This window comes from Hoplias malabaricus, chromosome 18, assembly GCF_029633855.1.
Source record: "Hoplias malabaricus isolate fHopMal1 chromosome 18, fHopMal1.hap1, whole genome shotgun sequence".
In the NCBI taxonomy this organism is placed as follows: domain Eukaryota; kingdom Metazoa; phylum Chordata; class Actinopteri; order Characiformes; family Erythrinidae; genus Hoplias; species Hoplias malabaricus.
The window spans coordinates 14,220,837-14,241,705 of NC_089817.1; the positions used below are offsets into that span (position 1 = coordinate 14,220,837).

Consider the following 20,869-nt stretch of genomic DNA (forward strand, 5'->3'; position numbering starts at 1 on the left):
AAAACTGAAGAATGTAGGACTACAATAGAAAGAATAAAATGTTTCCTTAAAATGTAGTTTGATAAATGTTTAAGACATACTTTTGATAAATGTTTAAGACACATAATGTTTAAGACATACATAAAAATACTCACATATACTCAACCACAATATGTATGTGACCTAAATATGAGTAAAAAAATTTTAAAAGATAAAATTCCCAGTTAATTATGGCTTTTGGACAGTCATTTGATAGAAGGCGAGTCTATCCAACATGGCGCCCTCCGTGGCGAACGTGTTCGCTCACTCTGCTCTTGAATGCCGGCTTTTTCTTCTTTTTTGCTCGCTTTGAACTCTTTAAAAGGCTGTGAGGAGAATATGATATTTAGTAAATGCAATTAGATCCAATAGTATTTTGCATTTAAAGAAACTATATACGTCCTGTACTTGGCCTTTATGTGAAGTGTCAGCTGTAATGTAGCTCACTGGATTTTTTTCCACCTTTTCTTCACAGTAAAGGGAGACCTTCTAAATGACATCCTACCAACTTTTTAGATGGCACAGCAGTAGTGGTCAGCAGTAGTGTGCCAAAATGTGCAACAATTTATTTACATACTGTACATTAGCCTTATTTAGTTGCACTTACCATAATATTTTAATATTAAAATAATTGTATTACCAGAGTTCTTATTCTTTATGTAGATACAGGTGCATCTCCATAATTAGAATATCATCAAAAAGTTAATTTATTTCATTAATTCGATTCAAAAAGAGAAAAACTCATATATTATCTAAATTCATTAAAAACAGAGTGATCTATTTCAAGCGTTTATTTCTTTTAATGTTGATTATTATGGCTTACAATCAATGAAAACCCAAAAGTCATTATCTCAGAAAATTTGAATATTACATTAGACCAATTAAAAAAGAAATACAGAAATGTTGGCCTACTGAAAAGTATGTACAGTATATGCGCTCAATAGTGGCTGGGGCTCCTTTTGCATGATTTACTACATCAATGTGTTGTGGCAAGAAGATGATCAACATGTGGCATTGCTGAGGTGTTATGGAAGCCCAGGTTGCTTTGATAGTGGCCTTCACCTTGTCTGCATTGTTGGGTTTGGTGTCTCTCATCTTCCTTTTGACAGTACCCCATAGAGAATCTATGGGGTTTAGGTCAGGAGAGTTTGCTGGCCAATCAAGAGCAATGACACTGTGGTTATTAAACCAGGTATTGGTACTTTTGGCAGTGTGAGATAATGACTTTTGGCTTTTCATTGTGTGTAAGCCATAATCATCAACATTAAAATAAATGAATGGTTGAAGAAGTACCTTTATATTATCACTGGGATCTTTTTATTCAGTACTTTGACAAATCCAGTTCAACAAAATCATGTCATTCAGGTTATGTGCTAAAGGTAAATGTACTCTGTCAGGCCAAATACATGTGTAAACCATCACTGAGTAGTCTCAGAACATCCATCCATTATCTGTAACCACTTATCCAATTTAGGGTCGCGGGGGGTCCAGAGCCTACCTGGAATCATCGGGCGCAAGGCGGGAATACACCCTGGAGGGGACGCCAGTCCTTCACAGGGCAACACAGACACACACACATTCACACCTACGGACACTTTCGAGTCGCCAATCCACCTGCAATGTGTGTTTTTGGACTGTGGGAGGAAACCGGAGCGCCCGGAGGAAACCCACGCGGACACGGGGAGAACACACCAACTCCTCACAGACAGTCACCCGGAGCAGGAATCGAACCCACAACCTCCAGGCCCCTGGAGCTGTGTGACTGCGACACTACCTGCTGCGCCACCGTGCCACCCTGTCTCAGAACATGCAACTATCAATTAATTAATTAATTAATTAATTCATTATCTGTAACTGCTTATCCAGGTCAGGGTCGTGGTGGGCCCATTGGGCACAAGGCGGGAAGACAGCATGGAGAGGGTGCCAGTCCTTCACAGGGCAACACACACGCACACACACACACACACATACACACACACACACGCACACACACACGCACACACACTCACACCTACGGATACTTTTGAGTCACCAATCCCACATGTAGTTATCCTTTTATGAATTAAAAAAAGTGTTCAGTGAAAAGTGTAATGGACAGCATTTCTATCTTGTGAACTTCAATTCTATTCAAAGTAATCTTATTTTTATTTATCATCTCAGTTATCATCAAATGGCCAAAGTTTATGTAAGCATGATTCCCCCTTGTCCTCTACTCGGGAATGAGGTTAGATATTCCAAAAAATGTTGAAAGTGATAAGATACATAAGATACATAAAGATCACTGAATAGTAATGGAATAATTTACTGTTCAAATTTAATTTCAGCTCTAAATCATTCTGAATATTGAATTAAACATATAACAATGAAAAGTAATCTGTCCTGCAAAGTCCATGGCTAACACAGAGAGAAAAACATGGTTAATGATTTTAATGATAACAGTTCTCTATTTCTTTCACATAACTCTTTAGACTTTCCAGCGTATTTTAAATCAGAGAGAGGGAAAGCGCTCTGCTAATTTATCTCCTACCCTGCAATGTCAAATGGTCAAGAAATGGTTGGTGTTGGAGTTTGACTTTGAATTTTTGCATGAATTTACAAGGTCCGGCGGCACGGTGGCGCAGCAGGTAGTGTCGCAGTCACACAGCTCCAGGGGCCTGGAGGTTGGGGGTTCGATTCCCGCTCCGGGTGACTGTCTGTGAGGAGTTGGTGTGTTCTCCCCGTGTCAGCGTGGGTTTCCTCCGGGTGCTCCGGTTTCCTCCCACAGTCCAAAAAACACACGTTGCAGGTGGATTGGCGACTCGAAAGTGTCCGTAGGTATGAGTGTGTGAGTGAATGTGTGTGTGTGTCTGTGTTGCCCTGTGAAGGACTGGCGTCCCCTCCAGGGTGTATTCCCGCCTTGCGCCCAATGATTCCAGGTAGGCTCTGGACCCCCCGCGACCCTAAATTGGATAAGCGGTACAGATAATGGATGGATGGATGGATGGATTTACAAGGTCTTTTATTTAGCTAAAAATGACCAGGAAAAAAAGACAAAAAAAAATGACAGCATAAACTATATAATCACATCCCTCATTCTTAATGAATTCAGCTACTTCAATGTGCTCTCATTGTGGACACCATTTCCAATTGTACATACACAGTTTGTATAATTATTATAACAAGTAAAAATAATTAAATGACAAAAAGCACTGTGAGCAAGCTGCATATGGCTTAATTTCATGGATCTCAAAGCCAAGTTTGGACTAGAGGTTTATAAAACCAGCCAGCACTGGGCTGGGTTAATAGTGGAACACAACTTTTAGAGAGATGGAGCTCTGCTTTAATGCATAAACAAATACTCAATCAGCAGGGCATTAGCATGGCATTTACATATAGCCATGGCTCAAACCCTTCATCACTGCTGTGTTTGTTTCACCCTGGTGGGCCGCCTTGTCCTCCTCATTGTCATGGTAACCAAAACACATCTCAGCACTGGGGAATTCCACGACACAGCACTGACACCTGCTCGCCTGCCGACCCATGACATTTCACTGAACAATGGGCTGGACAAAGACCATAATTACATGTACCCTGTTAAAGAAAGAAACACGTCTATTCTGAAAGCCCTGTATCTAACTGATTCCACCTTGGACACAAGATAGCTAGATGTCACCTGTTATTGTTGGCTGAGGTTACAGTGAAGACAGAATGAAAGGTAAAGACAATAATAATAATAATACTAATAATACTGAACCCAAGTCACGCATGTGTATATTTTTTATACTCTTTGCTTTTGTGCCACTGAATATCCCGTAATAACTCCCCAAAAACTCTCTTTATTTAGTTTTTTTTTTTATTTATTGTTTTGTTTTTCTTTGGAGAGTACGATCAGAAAGAATAAAAGAAAGAAAGAAAGAAAGCAATAAGCAGGGAAACAAATTTGACAAGATACTATCTTTGCCACTGTAACTCTGCATTATGGAGTTCAGCACAAAACAGCAGCATCACGATAGTGGGAGACTGAAATAATGTGATTCAGTCTGTGGAGTGAACAGAATTGAGGATGAAGTCCTCATATTGTGCCTCAGTGCCCTTCCTGTCAAAGCCAGAATGTCAAAGCCAGATTGTTATCAAAGACATGGCACTCAAATATTCATTCTCTAAATGAAATAATCTAGAATTAGCATTATTTTCTGTTAAGAGCCTGATAAGTTTAATGTTAGCATAAATTAGTAGTGTTTATTTCAGTAAGGCTTCTATTATGCTTGTCTGCTAACATATTATATTAGTGGCCTCATTTCTGAGCAAAGGTATTATGAAGTCAGTCGTGCTGAGGCAGAGGACATTTTATATCAAAATATTTTACCTTTTAATTAGGTAATTCAGCTAATTTAAAAGGGACATGTTATGAAAACCATCATCCGTTCAGTCTATATGCATATATACATTTGTATATCTCAGTGCCTTACAACCCACAAACTGAAGCAAGGCAATCCAGGCAAAACAAACAAACAAACATTTTTAGAATTGTACCGCCCCCTCATCTGAGTGTCTCCAGAGGAGGACCGACATGATGACGGCAGAGAAATAAGAAATCAAAGCAATAACTGTGAAAATGAGAGCAGAGAGTTAAGAGAACCGAGCTAAAATTGCAAAAAGGTGAGAAGATCCTTAAGACAAAGAAGCATAAACAATAAAAACGAGAGCTGAGAAATAAGAACTAAGCAGAATTATTGAAAACAAGAGCATCTGTTCATAGCTTCCTGCTTCTGCTTGCTCAGCAATACGCTAAGTGGTGGAGCAGTGGAGCTGCATCCACAATAAATTCCTTTTCAGATGAGATGGAATGATGTTTAGCCAAATATCAGTATTCACTTATACTGTTGTGGCTGACCCATTCATTCACTATTGTCTATAAGCAGTTTATCCAGTTCAGGGTTGCGGTGGGTCTGGAGCCTACCCGGAAACATTGGGTGCAAGGCAGAAACACAACCTGGAAGGATCACCTTCACAGGGCAACACACACTCACTCACCAACTCTGAGAACACACCAAACTCCTCACAAACAGTCACCTGGAGCAGGACTTGAACCTACAACCTCAGGTTCCTGGAGCTGTGTGACAGCCACACTACCTGCTGCACCATTGTGCCGCCCCTGTCAGATCTAACATGTAGTTGAACCTTCCCTTAATTGCTTTAGATAAGCATGTATACAAAAAGTATTGTGCCTTGATAATAAAGGCATACAATTATTTCATCACACTTTGGCCAAAATCATAATATGCTCAATCAATGTTTCTTTTGGAATGAAGTATATAAATAAGCTGCTGGGCCCATTGTACTGCACAGATCTATTCCTCTGGGAAGAATATGATTATATGTAGCTCATGTGCAGCTCCTTCAGAACATCCCATTTGATTTAATGCCTTTCCATAGCGATTACACAAGCACTACATGTACTGTATGTGTTTGGACACATAGTGATCCACAGGGTTTGTTGTGTGACATGCCCTTTTCAAAATACCAAAAGTATCAACACGTTCTCATCCTTTCTAAACAGCTCTGTTTAGAATGATTGGTATTAGCAGCTGTTCCTTTAAATGCGAATGAGCCACAGCTGACTTGCTAAATGAGCCAACACTGTGGTTAATGATAATCAAATCGCGGGATGGGACAGTTCTCAAGCATTTGCACTCTACATCAGAAGAAGTCACAATCAGAACCATTAGTTTTATCTCATGTTTAATGCATTTAATTTACTAATGCATTAAAAAAGTGTTGTTTTTTTTTGTTTTTTTTCCTATGTCCACTTTGATGGGGGTTTATATGAGTTGATGTGTGGAGGAATGCTGTTGCATGCACACACTCATTTTAAAAGTAACTGAAAACTCATGTCTGCATGGGTCTCCAGTACTTGTTTTTCCTCCCACAGCTCAAAAAGACATGTTGGTTAGTGGATTGAATGTTTGCTAATGTGAGTTGTGAGTGAGTGGGTGAGTGTGTGATGGCCTGTAATTGACTCGTGCCCTGTCCATCACAGAGATACCACAGATTACAGTTACAGAAAATGAATAAATGAATGAATAATGCAAACACCTAAATGTAAGCATTGAAAACCCTTCTGTCAAAGAGAATGGAAATCAATTAATTAATTAAATACACTGCAGGTAACCTAACATTTACTCAATGCCAATCCCTTCATCCATATTATAGATAACATACAGCTAGCCATATTTTTAGTTTTTCAGTCTATACCTACCATATCTTACATCTGAAATTATGTTCTTTATTACCTAGAGAATGTGTCATGGGGTCTGCTTTGGGATTGTGGTATATGTCTAAGGGTGTTTTAAAAAGTATGTTTCAGTGCATTACACATGAGCCACTTAAACTTAGTCTTAACAGGTAAATATGGTGTTTATCATGAAAATGTAAAGATTTTGAGGGGAAAAGCCAGGGAAACATCACCTGCACCTCTCCTGGTAGTATAGCCTGGCTGAATGAGAAGGCCTCCCACTGATAAGGAGCACATCTATGGCCTGGCATATAGAGAGATACAAGTGTGAAAAATGAAAGAATGACATTTGCTGGAGCTGAATAAATGGAGATGGTTATCTCACACAATGGATTACTGCACTATATGCCATCAGAGCCATTTTTGTCCTGTTCTCCATTTTTAGGCATGATCTGCTCCATCTGAAGAAATCCTAAGACGCTATATGAGGTCCATCAGAGCAGCTGTGTCCAGGCATAAGGAAACTGAGCCTGATCTGTCCCCCTGTGGCTGAGCTAGAACTGGGATGGATTAAGGATTTGAGGATTTGAAGATGCTAGTGTCTATATATGGAAGTGAACTTTTGGATATCTATATATTTCACACATTGCTGCAGTTGAAATAAATGGATTTGAAGCCTCAGATCTGAGCTGAGCTGTAGCCCAGAGAACTCTGCTATGCACAGAGGATGTAATGCTGTTGATTTCTCTGGTAAGAGGCAGTGATGACTGCTTTTCTTCTTTCTGTTCTCTTTTCGTTCACTCATTTGTTCATTCATGCTCCTTTGGTTCAGAAACAGAGAAAGTTACACCCAAGGAGATGAGTTAAAGTTCTATTTGCTGAAAAGTTTAGGGTTTAGGAACAATGGTGTAATATAACTTATAAGAGCTTTTTTGTATATTTCTTTTCATTTGTAACTTGGCATATTAATAGTAGGTGTGAAAATAATCTAAATTTAAAATTGAAATATTTTTGATCATGCTATTTTTTGGGAATAATTCCAAAGGCCACATATTTTATTTCCTTGTTGTGATGTCTGCAATTGGACTTTGGGCCAAGTACATTTCACTGTCAAGCTCTTATTGAAGCACAACTTTTCATTCAAAATTACACATTGAGATACATGAAGCTGAATGCTAGAAATACTCCCACAGTATTAGTAAATAAACATTTTTAGGTGTATTTTCTTACTTTATTGAAAAGCAAACATACATTGGCTAGAAAAACATATTTTTAGATCATGCTGACAAAACACATGTGTAATTTGTAATCTACTGTAACATCAGACAAGGAAATTATGGCACAAACAAACAAGTTCCTATCCGAATGTGGGGTCATGCAGGTCATGAGAATATGTGGGTTAATATGGTGATGATATGGCATTGAAAAGTCCCCTAAAATGCCTTTTATCTCTTAGTGGGATCTGATATACAGTAGGGTGCATATGGGTGCTGGGCATTAATCCTTCAGTGGCTGTGCTGGACTGTAACGTAGAGAGAGTAGGCGGTTAGAGGCAGACAGGTGGGATAACGGGCCCGGCAGCCATCATGGGAGGTGGCTGGAGAAGTGCTGACTGAGTCAGGCCTGAAACAAAGCTTCTAAAAGCGGCCAGACGATCCTGGAACGGTCCCGGCCTGCGCTGGCACACAGAAAGGCCGTCTCAGTCAGCGATCCGCTCAGCGCCGGAGCCGATGAAAAGATAATTCCCCCTGCGCAGACCTCATGCTGTGTAGGGGCCCGCTTTGCGAAGCGCTGACAGAGAGAGATCAAGTTAGAAAGAATATGAGTGGGAAACTTCAAAAAACCGCTCATGTTTCTGGGGTCGTGAAAGGATTTGTATAACACATTCACTTTTTGATGGACTTTCCCATGTTTCGCCGGACAACCCTTTTTGTTGACGCCTTCGAATAATGAACCTCTTATACTTGAGTTTTTTCTGCCAGGCCAGAGCCCATGTCTGGGCTCGTTTTGCAGGGATGCTGGGCAATCTGAGGCCAGTCAGTCTCATGCCGAAGGTCGGAGCACATGGAGTACCGCTGACCACTCAGCTGCCAGGCAACCGGGTAAGTTTGAGACACATACAGGCTTATTGCTTTATAGTGCAGGCTAATCATTTAGTAATTAAGATTAGGACTTAGTATTCAGTAACAACACTGGGCTATATAATGCCTGCTAAGGATCTATTCTCCAGGTTTTCTAGTTATTAGAGTGAAAGTTTACAGAATGTGGGCCTCAAAAACAGGCACGTTTACATTAATGGGTCCAACTAAATCAACTGTTGGGTTAGATATAGGAATACTATCAAATACAGCTTATAACTGCAGTGATGAACATGTGTCTGGGTTTTTGTAGTGCAATTGTTGACTTGACTGTAATTACTTTTACCTTATAATGAATGATGCAAAATGACGAATATCTGACCAATTATTCCATGTGTTTTGTTTCTCAAAAGGTAGATCTGGCTGAGCTGACAACCTAATCATTTTTTTTGTCTTTTCTGAGATCTTTAGTCTTTTACAATTTTTTTATTTTAATTTTTATTATTATTTATTTTTTGATTAAAAAATGTATTCATTTATTTTCAGGTGAGGCCAAAAGAATCTGCTAACAATTTATTTTCCTCAGGTGCTGAAATGGAACGTATATGTTTGATTCTTTTGCTGTTATATAAATTATTGACAGTGAGGGCACAATTCAATGGATTCAACTGTGATGCCAACTTTCATAGCCGTTTCCCTGGTGAGTATATACAAGTATGGTCAATTCGTAGTTTTATTACAAATGAAGCTAACCGGGAATGAGCCACATTCAAAAGAACTAAATATCCTTTCTTGTTTTGTCTTGTAGCTGAGCGGGACATCAGTGTGTACTGTGGAGTGCAGACCATCACTCTGAAAATTAATTTCTGCCCAGTGTTGTTCTCAGGCTACACCGATACTGACCTGGCCTTGAACGGTCGCCACGGTGATGCACACTGTAGAGGATTCATTAACAACAACACCTTCCCTACTGTGGTGCTGTTCAGCATCAGCTTGAGCACACTGGAAGCCTGTGGGAACTTGCTAGGGGTAGGATGCTGATCTAGGGTTGATTTACTGTCTCGGTGCATCTTGATTTATTATATGAGAGGGTATAATAATTTTCAGTCAGCAATATATACTCACAGCAATTATACTCTCATTGTTAATGGTGTTTTAACATCTACCTCTTGATTTGTGTTAACCAGCCAAGCATTTTCCTTAGTCCAATCGGCTTTGGCATTTATGAACTTGTCAAAGGCACGTAATAGCTGAACAGTTTTCCACCGGATATAATGAGTTACAAATGAAATGTGGTACAGTTTGCTGCTGGTGGTAACACAGTGATAATGGTGTGCACCAAATAAGATAATTCAGCACCAAGAAAGTGCTTCTAACAGGGACATGCATTACTTATTATGTAGTCAGCTTATTTTAATATTTGACACTTGACAGATGTTAATCTTCCATGCTGCCACGATGCAAACAATAACAACCATTTGATTTTATAGGATACAGTCATTTGATATGGTTGTGTTAAACAGGTTAAATGGACATGTAATTAAAATAATTGATTAAAAAAAAAAAGTACATGTGCATTCATGTATTTGTTATTTATTTATTTTTAAGGCACTGTAATGGTTGTGACAGTGCATTTGTTCAAGAATGTAAGGGAGCAGAACTAAATTCATACCATAATCAGCTAGTGTAAGGTAAAATAAGCAATAGGTTGTTCAACTAGAGTAAAAGTGAGTGCCCATCAGTGCCCAATTTCTGACTGCAACAAAAAATCTAAAATACTCCTGAACTGAATGATGGAGAAATCTGATATTTGTTTCCTGAAGAGTTGCAGTCAGACTAAATAGTGAATCAGAGATTTACAGCTCAGTAGCAGCTGTTTTTTATGCTAGAATTCATCACTAACCCAAAAATGGCAGACCTGCCTGAGCTCTCATGTAGGAGGACAATGAGGAAGGAGAGCAGATTTGCTGATCAAGTTTGGCAGTGTGAGAGCAAATTTGCAATCTAAACACTGCTCTTGTGTGATTGCCTGTCGGTGGGGCCTCGGTTTAGATAAGATTTGTGGAAATGCTGCTTATGGTTTAGACAGCAGGCTGTAACACTCTTACTAGATTTATTTCTGGAGCACAGCTGGAACCATGTCTGTAGCAACTTTCGGTCATTTTCTGAGGAGTGTAGGAATGTGTTTCAATCAGATTTCATATAAAATACTGGCTATGTGATACAAAAAATGTTCCCTGTCTATTTAAATATAGTCTTAGAAGGTTTTGCGACTGATATTGGGATATCTACATGAAGCCAAGACACAGTTTATATTGCATCATTCCATCATGCTTGTAAGCCCATTGAAAGGACTGTACTTTTGTGAAAGTGGAAATGGAGGGCTTTGCTCTGTGATATGGACTTGCCGTATGTTCAGTTGTGTGATGAGTAACACACAGACTTGCTATCAGCTTGGCGCACTTATGGTGTGTTTGCTGTACTTTGACTGGTGGACATTATCAAGGACAAGGCCAGGAAGAATAAATGTTTGTTAGCACTTTTTGTACATTTAGTTTATATATTGTTTCACAATATTCCTTGATACCTGACCTTGAATGCTTTAGCACTTTTATGACACAAATTTGTTAAGTATTTTTTTAAAACTAGTCCTACCAAAAATTAAGAGTAAAGGGAACATGTGGTTCTACGTCTAGTTAAGAGATAAGAAAAATAGGTGGAATTTATTTATTTGTTAATTTATTTATTTATTTGGCATTCTTAATTTGCTGATTTATAAATGTATCAGTCCCACCTATATATGAAATTGTTCTTTGCCGATAGTAATTCTGATTCTATGTATTCAGGTGTCCACGGCTCAGGGACCCAATGCCTATGGAAACCTTTCATTGGTGCAAATTGGAAGTGTATCAGGCTACATTGACACACCTGACCCTCCAACTGTCATAAGCTATCTCCCTGGCCTGCTTTATAAGTTCAGTTGCAGCTACCCACTGGAGTACCTGGTGAACAACACACAGCTAGCATCGTAAGTGCTTGTCTTTACTGGTTACTTCTAGGCCTGGCCAATAGGGCAATGACTGACAACTGACCTGATGCTGATGTTTGAAGTGCTGTGTAGAGTGAATAACAGACTGTATTATTTTCACATGAAAAGAGCTTCTGAAAGCATTACTTCACACCACTGTAATGATAACAACATGGCATACCCACTGTAATCATAACTTTTAAAACATATGCATTCTGAACCGAGAGAGTCATCTATGGAAAGTTTTATGAAGTGGAGAAAGAGTTTACTGGGTCTTGGTGGGGAACGTTAGGGAGTCACCTCAACCAGTGCCATTGTGCAGCACCCACCTGGATGATAAGACAGCAGCCCTAGTACATTTCAGCTATTCATCTATTATGCAGGACAAGTCAGGAAACACATTGCGGACAAGGTGCCTGTCTATTGCAGGGTATCACATACTCATATGCTGACTCTCACTTTCATATCTGTGGACAGTTATGCGCAGTCAATCCACCTGCTATAATGTGTTGGTATTTTTTGACAGACTAAATATGTAGACTAAACAAACTAGCACCTCTTTATAGAGAAAGAATTATTTTCCTACTCAGCCCTGTGAACATTCACAATGCTAACAAAAGGCTTCTGTACTACAACCAGCAAAAACACTACGTTTTTATATATATGTAAACTATATATCAGCATACGTTGCATGTTGTGTCCAATTCCTTACTTTGGAATTATTTTCCTATGGCCAGTGATGTCACAGGAAATTTGCATAAACATCCATAAAAATGCATTGCATTTATTTGCAATATCTTGCATGAAATAAAGCAGGGCAATCTTATTTGCAAAGGACCGGTGTGGCTGCTGGATTTTAGTTCATTTGGGCTAGAGCACACCTGATTTCACTCACACATTTAATTAGTTGGTCTCAGTAAAACAACTGATCATGTGACCTCCTGGTTGGCTGGAACAAAGCTGACATTTATTTATTCATTCATTCATTATCTGTAACCGCTTATCCAATTCAGGGTCACGGTGGGTCCAGAGCCTACCTGGAATTATTGGGCACAAGGCAGGAATACACCCTGGAGGGGACGCCAGTCCTTCACAGGGCAACACATACACACACACTTTCGAGTCGCCAATTCACCTGCAACGTGTGTTTTTGGACTGTGGGAGGAAACCAGAGCACCCGGAGGAAACCCACGCGGACACGGGGAGAATACACCAACTCCTCACAGACAGTCACCCGGAGCTGGAATCGAACCCACAACCTCCAAGCCCCTGGAGCTGTGTGACTGCGACACTACCTGCTGCGCCACCGTGCCGCCCTGACATTTATTTATTTACATTTTTTTTTGACAACTAGGATATGGAGGAAAGCTAAATGATATTATGAATAAACACTGCAGAAGCTACAGTTGCTAAGGAGGGGTTATTTTTAAGTGTTTATTATTTTCCTTTCATTTAATTTTTTTTTAAATTTGTCTTGTCAACGTTGTCCAATGAAAAACATGTATCTCAATTTTTGTCAATTTTTTGTCACACAGCAGCTGTCAATACATTGTATAGACGACTGGACAAATAGAAATGCTTACAAATCTAGCTGGACTGATTTTTTTTACATTAACTTCCATTGAAGTTTAAGAAAGTTTTTTTCCCTCTCCTGTAAAGCTAATTTAATATAATATAATATAACATAATATAATATAATAAAATATAATGCTGTTTTTGTCTGAATAAACATGGTGGCCATTCGTCTGTGTGAAAAGTATATAGCAAAGTAGTTTGGAAAACTTCATGTGTAATATATGAAATTAAAATGAGCCTATATTAAATAAATAAATATATAATAGAGTGAGAGAAGTAATGGATTGTTTATATAAAAAGTAAATGCTTCCATTGTAATGAACTCCACTACAAACAATCATGTCATCAGCATTTGATCATGAATTTATTATTTTTTGCAGCCAAACTGTGAGCAATTATAAAATAAGTATACAAAGAAACCAGAATATGTGAAAAAAGCATGGATCATAACAGCTTCTTTTCATGAGGCACATTCAAATCTAGTTTCTATAGTTTCTACTTTGTAAATCATTGTGACCATAAAACTAAATTGTTATAATTCAGATGGTTTTGTTTCTAACAGGTCTGCTGCAGCCATTTCAGTGAAAGACAGTAATGGTACATTTGTGAGCACTCTGAACCTGCTGCTGTACAATGTAAGTGTTTTCACTTATTCAGACTTAAGCAGAGCCTTAACTGCACAGCACAGACAAAGAGTTCCACGGAATGCTTGATCTGAGGCTGCATAGTTTCTTTAAGCTGTCTGCCTATAATGTCTGTAAGATTATTAATGATTGTGATGAAGCTTTTTTGATGAAGTCCAAAGAAAAACAATACAATGGGATGTGACTCAAGGGAATGAGGAATAATGGGTGCATTTTTATAAAAAATGTAGCATGGCCAGGTAAATAATTGAATGTACATCGCTGCATCCTGGTAAAATGGTCTGTTAATCTTAAGTTGTCATTGTTTTCTGTAGGACTCCACATATGTCCAGCATCTAGCCATCCCCATGGCTGGCCTCACTCTGAAGACTCGTGTGTTTGCTGCGGTGAAGGCCACTAACCTGGACAGGAGGTGATGTATGGGAAAAAAAATCAACCCTTAAAATATTTTGTCTTTTTTTATCTTTCTGCTTTTCTCCTTTTCTTTGGATATGTCACTTCTCTTTCTAGCAATAAGATCATCTTTCACTGCTTTTCCTACACTATCATTTTATTTCAAAACCCTTTCTATCCTTCCATTCTACTCTTCTATGTAGCCTGCTGTCTTCTTTGGATCCCCAAACCCTAGGTCTTCTGTTTGCCTGGACAAAGTAAGATGAGAGGAGCATAATATATGTTCCAGCATGTGATGTAAGATAAGATGTACACATATGCTTTTAGAACGGCAATATATATATATATATATATATATATATATATATATATATATATATATATATATATAATGTATAAGTCTGTCTTCAGATCAATTCTCTGACCTTATCACCTTCCTCCCACATTCCTGAGCCATGTAAGACAGGTCAATGCACAAATGAAAGCAATAACGCAATGTGAGTCAGTGCTAGCCCTGCTGGGAAATGAAAAGGCGCCAGCATGTAGCAAGGTAAAGAAAAGACTGGCTGGTTGCTGTGTGAAAGGCCCTGAAGTATTTAAATGTTTGGTTTCTGAATGAAGAGGGGGAGTTCTATTCAAGCACCCATGTTTTAATGTACCTGACCCATGCCTGCTGACTCCCTACAGGTGGAATGTGCTGATGGATTACTGCTACACAACTCCCTCTGGGAATCCTAACGACCACCTTCGATACGACCTTTTCTTTGGGTAATTCTGTGACTTCCATGTTATCTCATCAACAACGGGATATTGACACCACTTTGTGTGTGAGAGAGTGTGCTGTGTATGTGGAGTTGGTTTTGAAGAGGTGGGACAGTGACTTTGTTTGTGTGTCGAAAGAAAAGGGGAACAACATGTATTGTTATTGAAAATAATGTTAGGTTTAGAATTAAGGTTTCAAATGCAGTCATTCTCATGTATTTTAGACCAAAAATTTGGTTTTAACGACATAAAACTTGACGGCAAAATGATTGTACCATTCCAATCCATAAAACTGTAATATACACTGAAGTGCAATGACACCGGAAAAAATATTGAATGCTAACTGAAATGTATTAAATAGTTGGCGGAGAAGCCTGTGGTTAACATGACAACTTCAATTAAGCTTTTCTCATACAGAGCTCCTCTCCCTGCATTGCAGAGAGTCTCACCACACGCACAGATGCCCACCACCTCTTTGCATCAAGTGTAAAGGATACTGTTGTGTTGCATAATTTGGAGAAAAAGACAACTATCCTTTGTTAGCAATATTAGCTTTTTAATCATAATGGAAAACTATGAGCGTGTTAGATCACAATGCATTTCTCTGTTCTAGTGACCAAATATGAGTGAGCTATCATTCATGTTTTGTTTAAGTGTGTAAGAGAGTACAGACACAAACCACATATTATTGTGTCTTATACTTGTCCCCTTGTTTTCAGGAGAAAATTATTGATCCTGTAAATGAATTAAGTGTAACAGATTCTTGGAGGATAATGTTCAAGACTGTCTGCCTAAATAATTTCTCTGATTTGACCTAAAATTTAATAAAGTAGCTCTCCATGTCTGAAACTGTGAGTGATGACTGTTAGAAGTTTCCATGACACAGCGATGCAGAAGCAGAATCCCAAATGTCTCTCTAGACTCTCTGCAGGGCACAGTGTAGGTCATAAATTAATGTGCACTGCATGTTGAAAATAATTTTTAATCAACTATCAACTATAAGGTACATGTTTGCCTGTCAATTATTTGTCTAATTAATGTCTGGGTGCAGCATTATTAGATTAAATATCTGTGATGTGCACTATGTAGGGAGTGTGGTGCTATTTAGGATGCAGCCCGAGCTCCTCTACTGACTGACACTGATGAACAGATTACTGTTAACAAATGTGACATGAATAAATAGTTCAAGGATAGGTACTAAATTTAATCTCTAAATGAGGACTAAAAGTGTTGACAGGAAAAGTAAAACCTTTCAAATATCAGTTTATATTTGAGATGTGTGCTTGAGTAATGAGACAGGTACTCAATATGGCACTGCTATAATCAGTGACGTGACCTGAGATCAATGGATAGCAAACTTGAAACAACACTAGGTAAGAGTTGATATTTTTGCTCCGGGGCTCCAACTACAATTGCAGAGTGTAATTCGCTTTTTACAGCACTGTCCTGAAATCAAAGGGGATGGATTGTGTTTTCACTCTACCATACACCAAAAATTTACATAGTGCAGTTTCTGCAGTGCTGAATCTAGAGTAACAATGACAGGGGCTCTGTTCTCCCTACTTCAGGTCAGTGAATCATCACATTTTAAGCTGTACCTTTAGACAAATGTACTACATAGCATTGCCTTACGGAATATGGCCTGATGGTGAATGGAGACTTTAGCAATGAAATGTATTAGCTATTGTTTTCTCTGTAACAACTCTACCCAGTTTTCCTAGGTCTTACTGGAGTTCATTTTGAATGATCCTTAGCTCTTGGGCTAATCTTCTGACTAACTTTCCCACTGCATAGCCAGAAAACCTGAGGAGTCAATTGATGGTTGACTGACGTACCTTCATCTTGAGGATAATGGACACAAATGCTACTTTTACAAACGTTTAGGAGTTAAGAAATTGGTTTGCTGTTCTGCTCATTTCAAAGGTTTTAGGGGAGCTCTGCACCTCTACCTATCATGAGATGCTTCTTGTGTAACAGCTTGACAAATGGTTTGCTTACTTGCATTCAGAGGTGAATGGCCCATTTACAAAGAGTAGGGGCACTATCATAACACTGATAACATAACACTCATAAACTGACCCAGCTGTTTCTAATCTGCTCAGGTAGGAGAACAATTAATAGAATCAACTTTATTCATTCATTTATTTATTTATTTATTTTTACTTTGTTCAATAATTTGTGTGACATTTTACTTCATTGCACATATTGATTGATGGTACCATTTCTTTTGCTCTGTAGTTTTATTGATTTAACACAAATGTCAGGTCCAAATGTGAATATCTGCATTGGAAATATATTTGTGACAAAACAATTTGACATATTGAATACTTATATGCATGTATGACCCAAATTCTGACAAAAATAAATCTCGTATGTATTAAATACACTCTCTCTCTCACACACACACACACACAAAATGTGTGTGTAGTGAAGCTAAGTGACTCTTGTCTCACTTCACTTCCACTAAACCAGATGTGATAAGGACCCTCAGACGACTGTGTTTGAGAACGGAAAAAGCCAGATGGGTCGTTTCTCCTTTGAGGTGTTCCGCTTTGTCAAGCATAAGAACCAGAAGATGTCCACTGTTTTCCTGCACTGTGTGACCAAACTGTGCCGGGCTGATGACTGTCCCTTGCTGATGCCGGTAGAACTTTCCATAACTTCACAAAACCCTTACATTCTTCATAGATTTCACATCAACATTATTTTTTTTGAAATCTTATATTAATGAAGCTGCCCTGGTCTCACAAACAAAGACAGACTGAAATTGTTTTAATGTGAAAAGGCTACAGTCAGCGAAATTAAGAGTGAAGTGTTTTACCTATTAACTTTTTTTTACCTATTAACTTTTAACACACTGATGTAGTGCTTTTGTTTGTTTGTTTGTTTGTTTTTTGTTCTCACCTAATTGTTCTCTAATTATCACCTTCATTATCACAAATTTTGGTTTCTTTTTTCACATCACCATCAATTCAACAGTTCTGTAAAACCAATGAGTGATGAAATGATGTGAGTCAAATGCAAGGGACAATAATGAACATTTTTCACTTTTGTGAAACAGATATGTGGGAAGCGTAAGAAACGGGACGTGGCGGAAAGCTCAGGCTCTCATGCAGCATCTGGGAATGCTGTTATAACTGCAGGACCTATAATAACAAGGAGCGGTAAGGATACCCCACTCCACCTCAGCTCTTTATACAGTCAAAAGAAAACTCTGGTATGACTATACCACATCCACCTAATCCTTGTTACTGAAAATAGTAATGCAATGAATTTCATCTGATTGCAATATGAAAACCATTTACATATAAATACAACATATCAGCTCAGCTTAACTAACTATTTTGCAGCAGCCAGGCAGTTGGAATGAAATCCTGGAAAGGGTTTCCAAAAACACTTTTTCTTTATTTTATTGCCACAGTTATTGTGCTCATATAACATGAAGCACGTGAAGTAAACATTTGGGTTTCATGCATCAGTGTTTCAATAACTGTATTGTAAGAATGTATACACATGGCAGTAATGTTTATTGTCGTACTCTCTCTTATGAATTTCAATTTTCTCCTTTCCCCTTACAGAAGAAACTCCAACCAATAACTCTCAGCTAGGTAAACTCCTTTTCTCTGCTTCTCAACTGCACAGCTTTAACATTCTCTCTCAGTTCTGTGCTGTTCCTGATACAGGATGAGTGGGGCTTTACTCGTTCGCAGGATAAATGAGGAGTTCTCTTCAAGGCTGAAACCTCAGGCAGAGCTCAGAAGGAATGTGAAGAGTTTTTAGAGTGGGCAGAGTAAGAGGTTAATAGAGGGTATAAGCAGTGTGTATCTGCATGAATGGAACAGTAGAATTGCTGAAGTGATAGAGATTCAAATGTGGGTTTATGCAGTATGCGTCTAATACTAAACGTGTTTCTGCATATGTTTGTGTGTATACGTGTGTGTGTGTGTGTGTATGTGTATGTGTTTGTGTGTATGTGTGTGTGTCTCAGCTCAGCTGAACAGTGCGCCATTCAAGATGAACTCCATAACAAGTGCACTGGTTTCAGGCATCATCATCCTCGCTGTGATGAGCATATGCTTCTTCATCTTCTCGCTGACACTCCTGAAGGGAAAACGGCCTCCACCAACGCCTCTGTCAGGGGCCCACAACCCTTCCTTCAGCTAAATTCATTGCCCACAAGTTTTACAAACAGATGACAGGTGCATTATGTAGGGTTTTTACATTTACAGTTCAAAAGGTCTAATGATTAAAATTCAGTTAATAGCATTAAATAAGTTTTAAACTAAATGAAAGCCTCAGTCTGACATTAATAGTCTCCTTTTTAAGTTACTTTATCAAGACTTTTCTGTAAATGTGAGGCTTGCCAAGTTTTGTTACAAACTCACTCTTGTCTATAGTCACCACCGATGCAGTAGCTAGAGAGAAAGAGGAAGTGGCTGGAGCTACAGTATCTCAAAAATTAATAATAATTACAAAAATATTTGTTTTGTATAAACAAAAAAGTCAACAGGCAATGTCAGACTATAGATGAAAAAGGTAATTGCTATACACTACTACTTGAATAGTTAAACAGCCACATCAGCTTTAAATTGAATCCTAATACTTACACATTCTCATTCTCAACACTACTAGGACCTATATCTATCTACAAAACATGTTTTTTTTAGTTGATTATATAGATAGTAATAATCCATTTTATAACACATTATGATATAGAGAATAGTTTTGAACAATAATTATTATATGTTGTATTTAATGTGGGATTTGTATCAATCAGTACATGGACTACAGCTCTGTTTTATATGTCTATTTAAATGTCTTTGCAGACCCAGCCCTGTGAGGGTCAATCTTAACTTAAATACAATACCTCAGTCTCTCACCTATTGCAGGGTGTTTAATTTCTTACATTTAAGTGCATATACACAGGTATCTTTTTACATGTTCTACTTTGTCACTAAAGAAATAAAGTTGGAAAGTGCAGAGAGAGACTGGGGATTTCATTTCATAAAGTTAGATACTATCAACCTTTGTGATCTGGGGTCATGAATGAGAATACTTCATTTACTGAAATGTACTTTATTTATTAGTAGTCATTTTTGCATAAATCCTTTCTTTAAGTTTCTGTCCAATAGCACCAAGTATTTTACACTTTTAATAATTCCTCAATTTTGTAATGAGACATTTTTTCTAGTTTCACTGATGTTTTGCATCATCTTTGTATAGATCTTGGCTTTGTTATGAACCATTCAGCAAAAAAAAAAAGTTGTTTTAAATTAAATTCATATGTGATTGTTGAAGTGATTTTTAAAGAAAAAACGAAACAAAACAAAAAACATGTTTTAGGTGATGTCTCATCTGGACGGCAATGGAACATTTGGACAATTAGGAAAAAAAGTATGCAAATTAGAAAGTATTACCATATTAATTTCTATACAGCATGGATATGTAAAGCAGCTCATGCATGAATAATAGCCGTTGAAATACCTTTTTAGAATTACCAAGAGAACAAAGTAACTGAGGTTTTGTGACAAATAATGCCATGGTAACTGAAAAAAACATGAAATATTTTCTATTTGCAAAGCACTAGCTTTAAAATCTGTATTCAGGGACAAAGATAAATGTCACCCTAAGAAAGAAAGACTATGATATCAGCAGAAACTGAAGAACGACACAGTTCATATCCTGGACAGGCCCCCGATTTACATCCCTGCTGACATCAACTATATTCTAGACAGGGAACAAGGGGATAATAACATGGATCTAGATATGAAATAAATAAAAGATGAGGCGGCAGAGGGAAAACAATGAGGTAAACTCCAAAATTTGCATTTATGACTAGCAGCTTTATTTGCAACACAAAGATATGAATCCCTATTCACAAACACACTAATACACAGCATGAAGTGAACTTGGCTGGTGCCAAAGTACAGAAAATATTCTTTATAATATAAGTTCCATGTACTTCACAGTTCTATCCCAAGTAAGAAAACAACTACTTGAGTAGGATGACCTGACAGAAACTAAATTTCTCATATCACAACTTAGTAACATGCGAAGGCATGTATTAACATATAGACAAAACATTATATTTACATATTATAACGGAACTGTTACATACAGAAGCAGAAGAATGACCAGTTACAAACATTTATTTAGT

General features: G+C 38.0%; 1 protein-coding gene across 1 annotated transcript; it reads left to right on the forward strand.

Annotated features, from left to right (window-relative positions):
* Nucleotides 1–8,904: 8,904 nt before the first annotated feature.
* zpld1a (zona pellucida-like domain containing 1a) lies at nt 8,905–18,876 on the forward strand. The gene is made up of 10 exons (XM_066651688.1): nt 8,905–9,010; nt 9,119–9,339; nt 11,157–11,338; nt 13,476–13,548; nt 13,872–13,969; nt 14,638–14,718; nt 17,185–17,356; nt 17,774–17,876; nt 18,291–18,320; nt 18,701–18,876. Exons 1-10 carry the CDS (start codon nt 8,905–8,907, stop codon nt 18,874–18,876), a joined length of 1,242 nt encoding a protein of 413 aa, XP_066507785.1.
* The last annotated feature ends 1,993 nt before the right edge of the window (nt 18,877–20,869 follow it).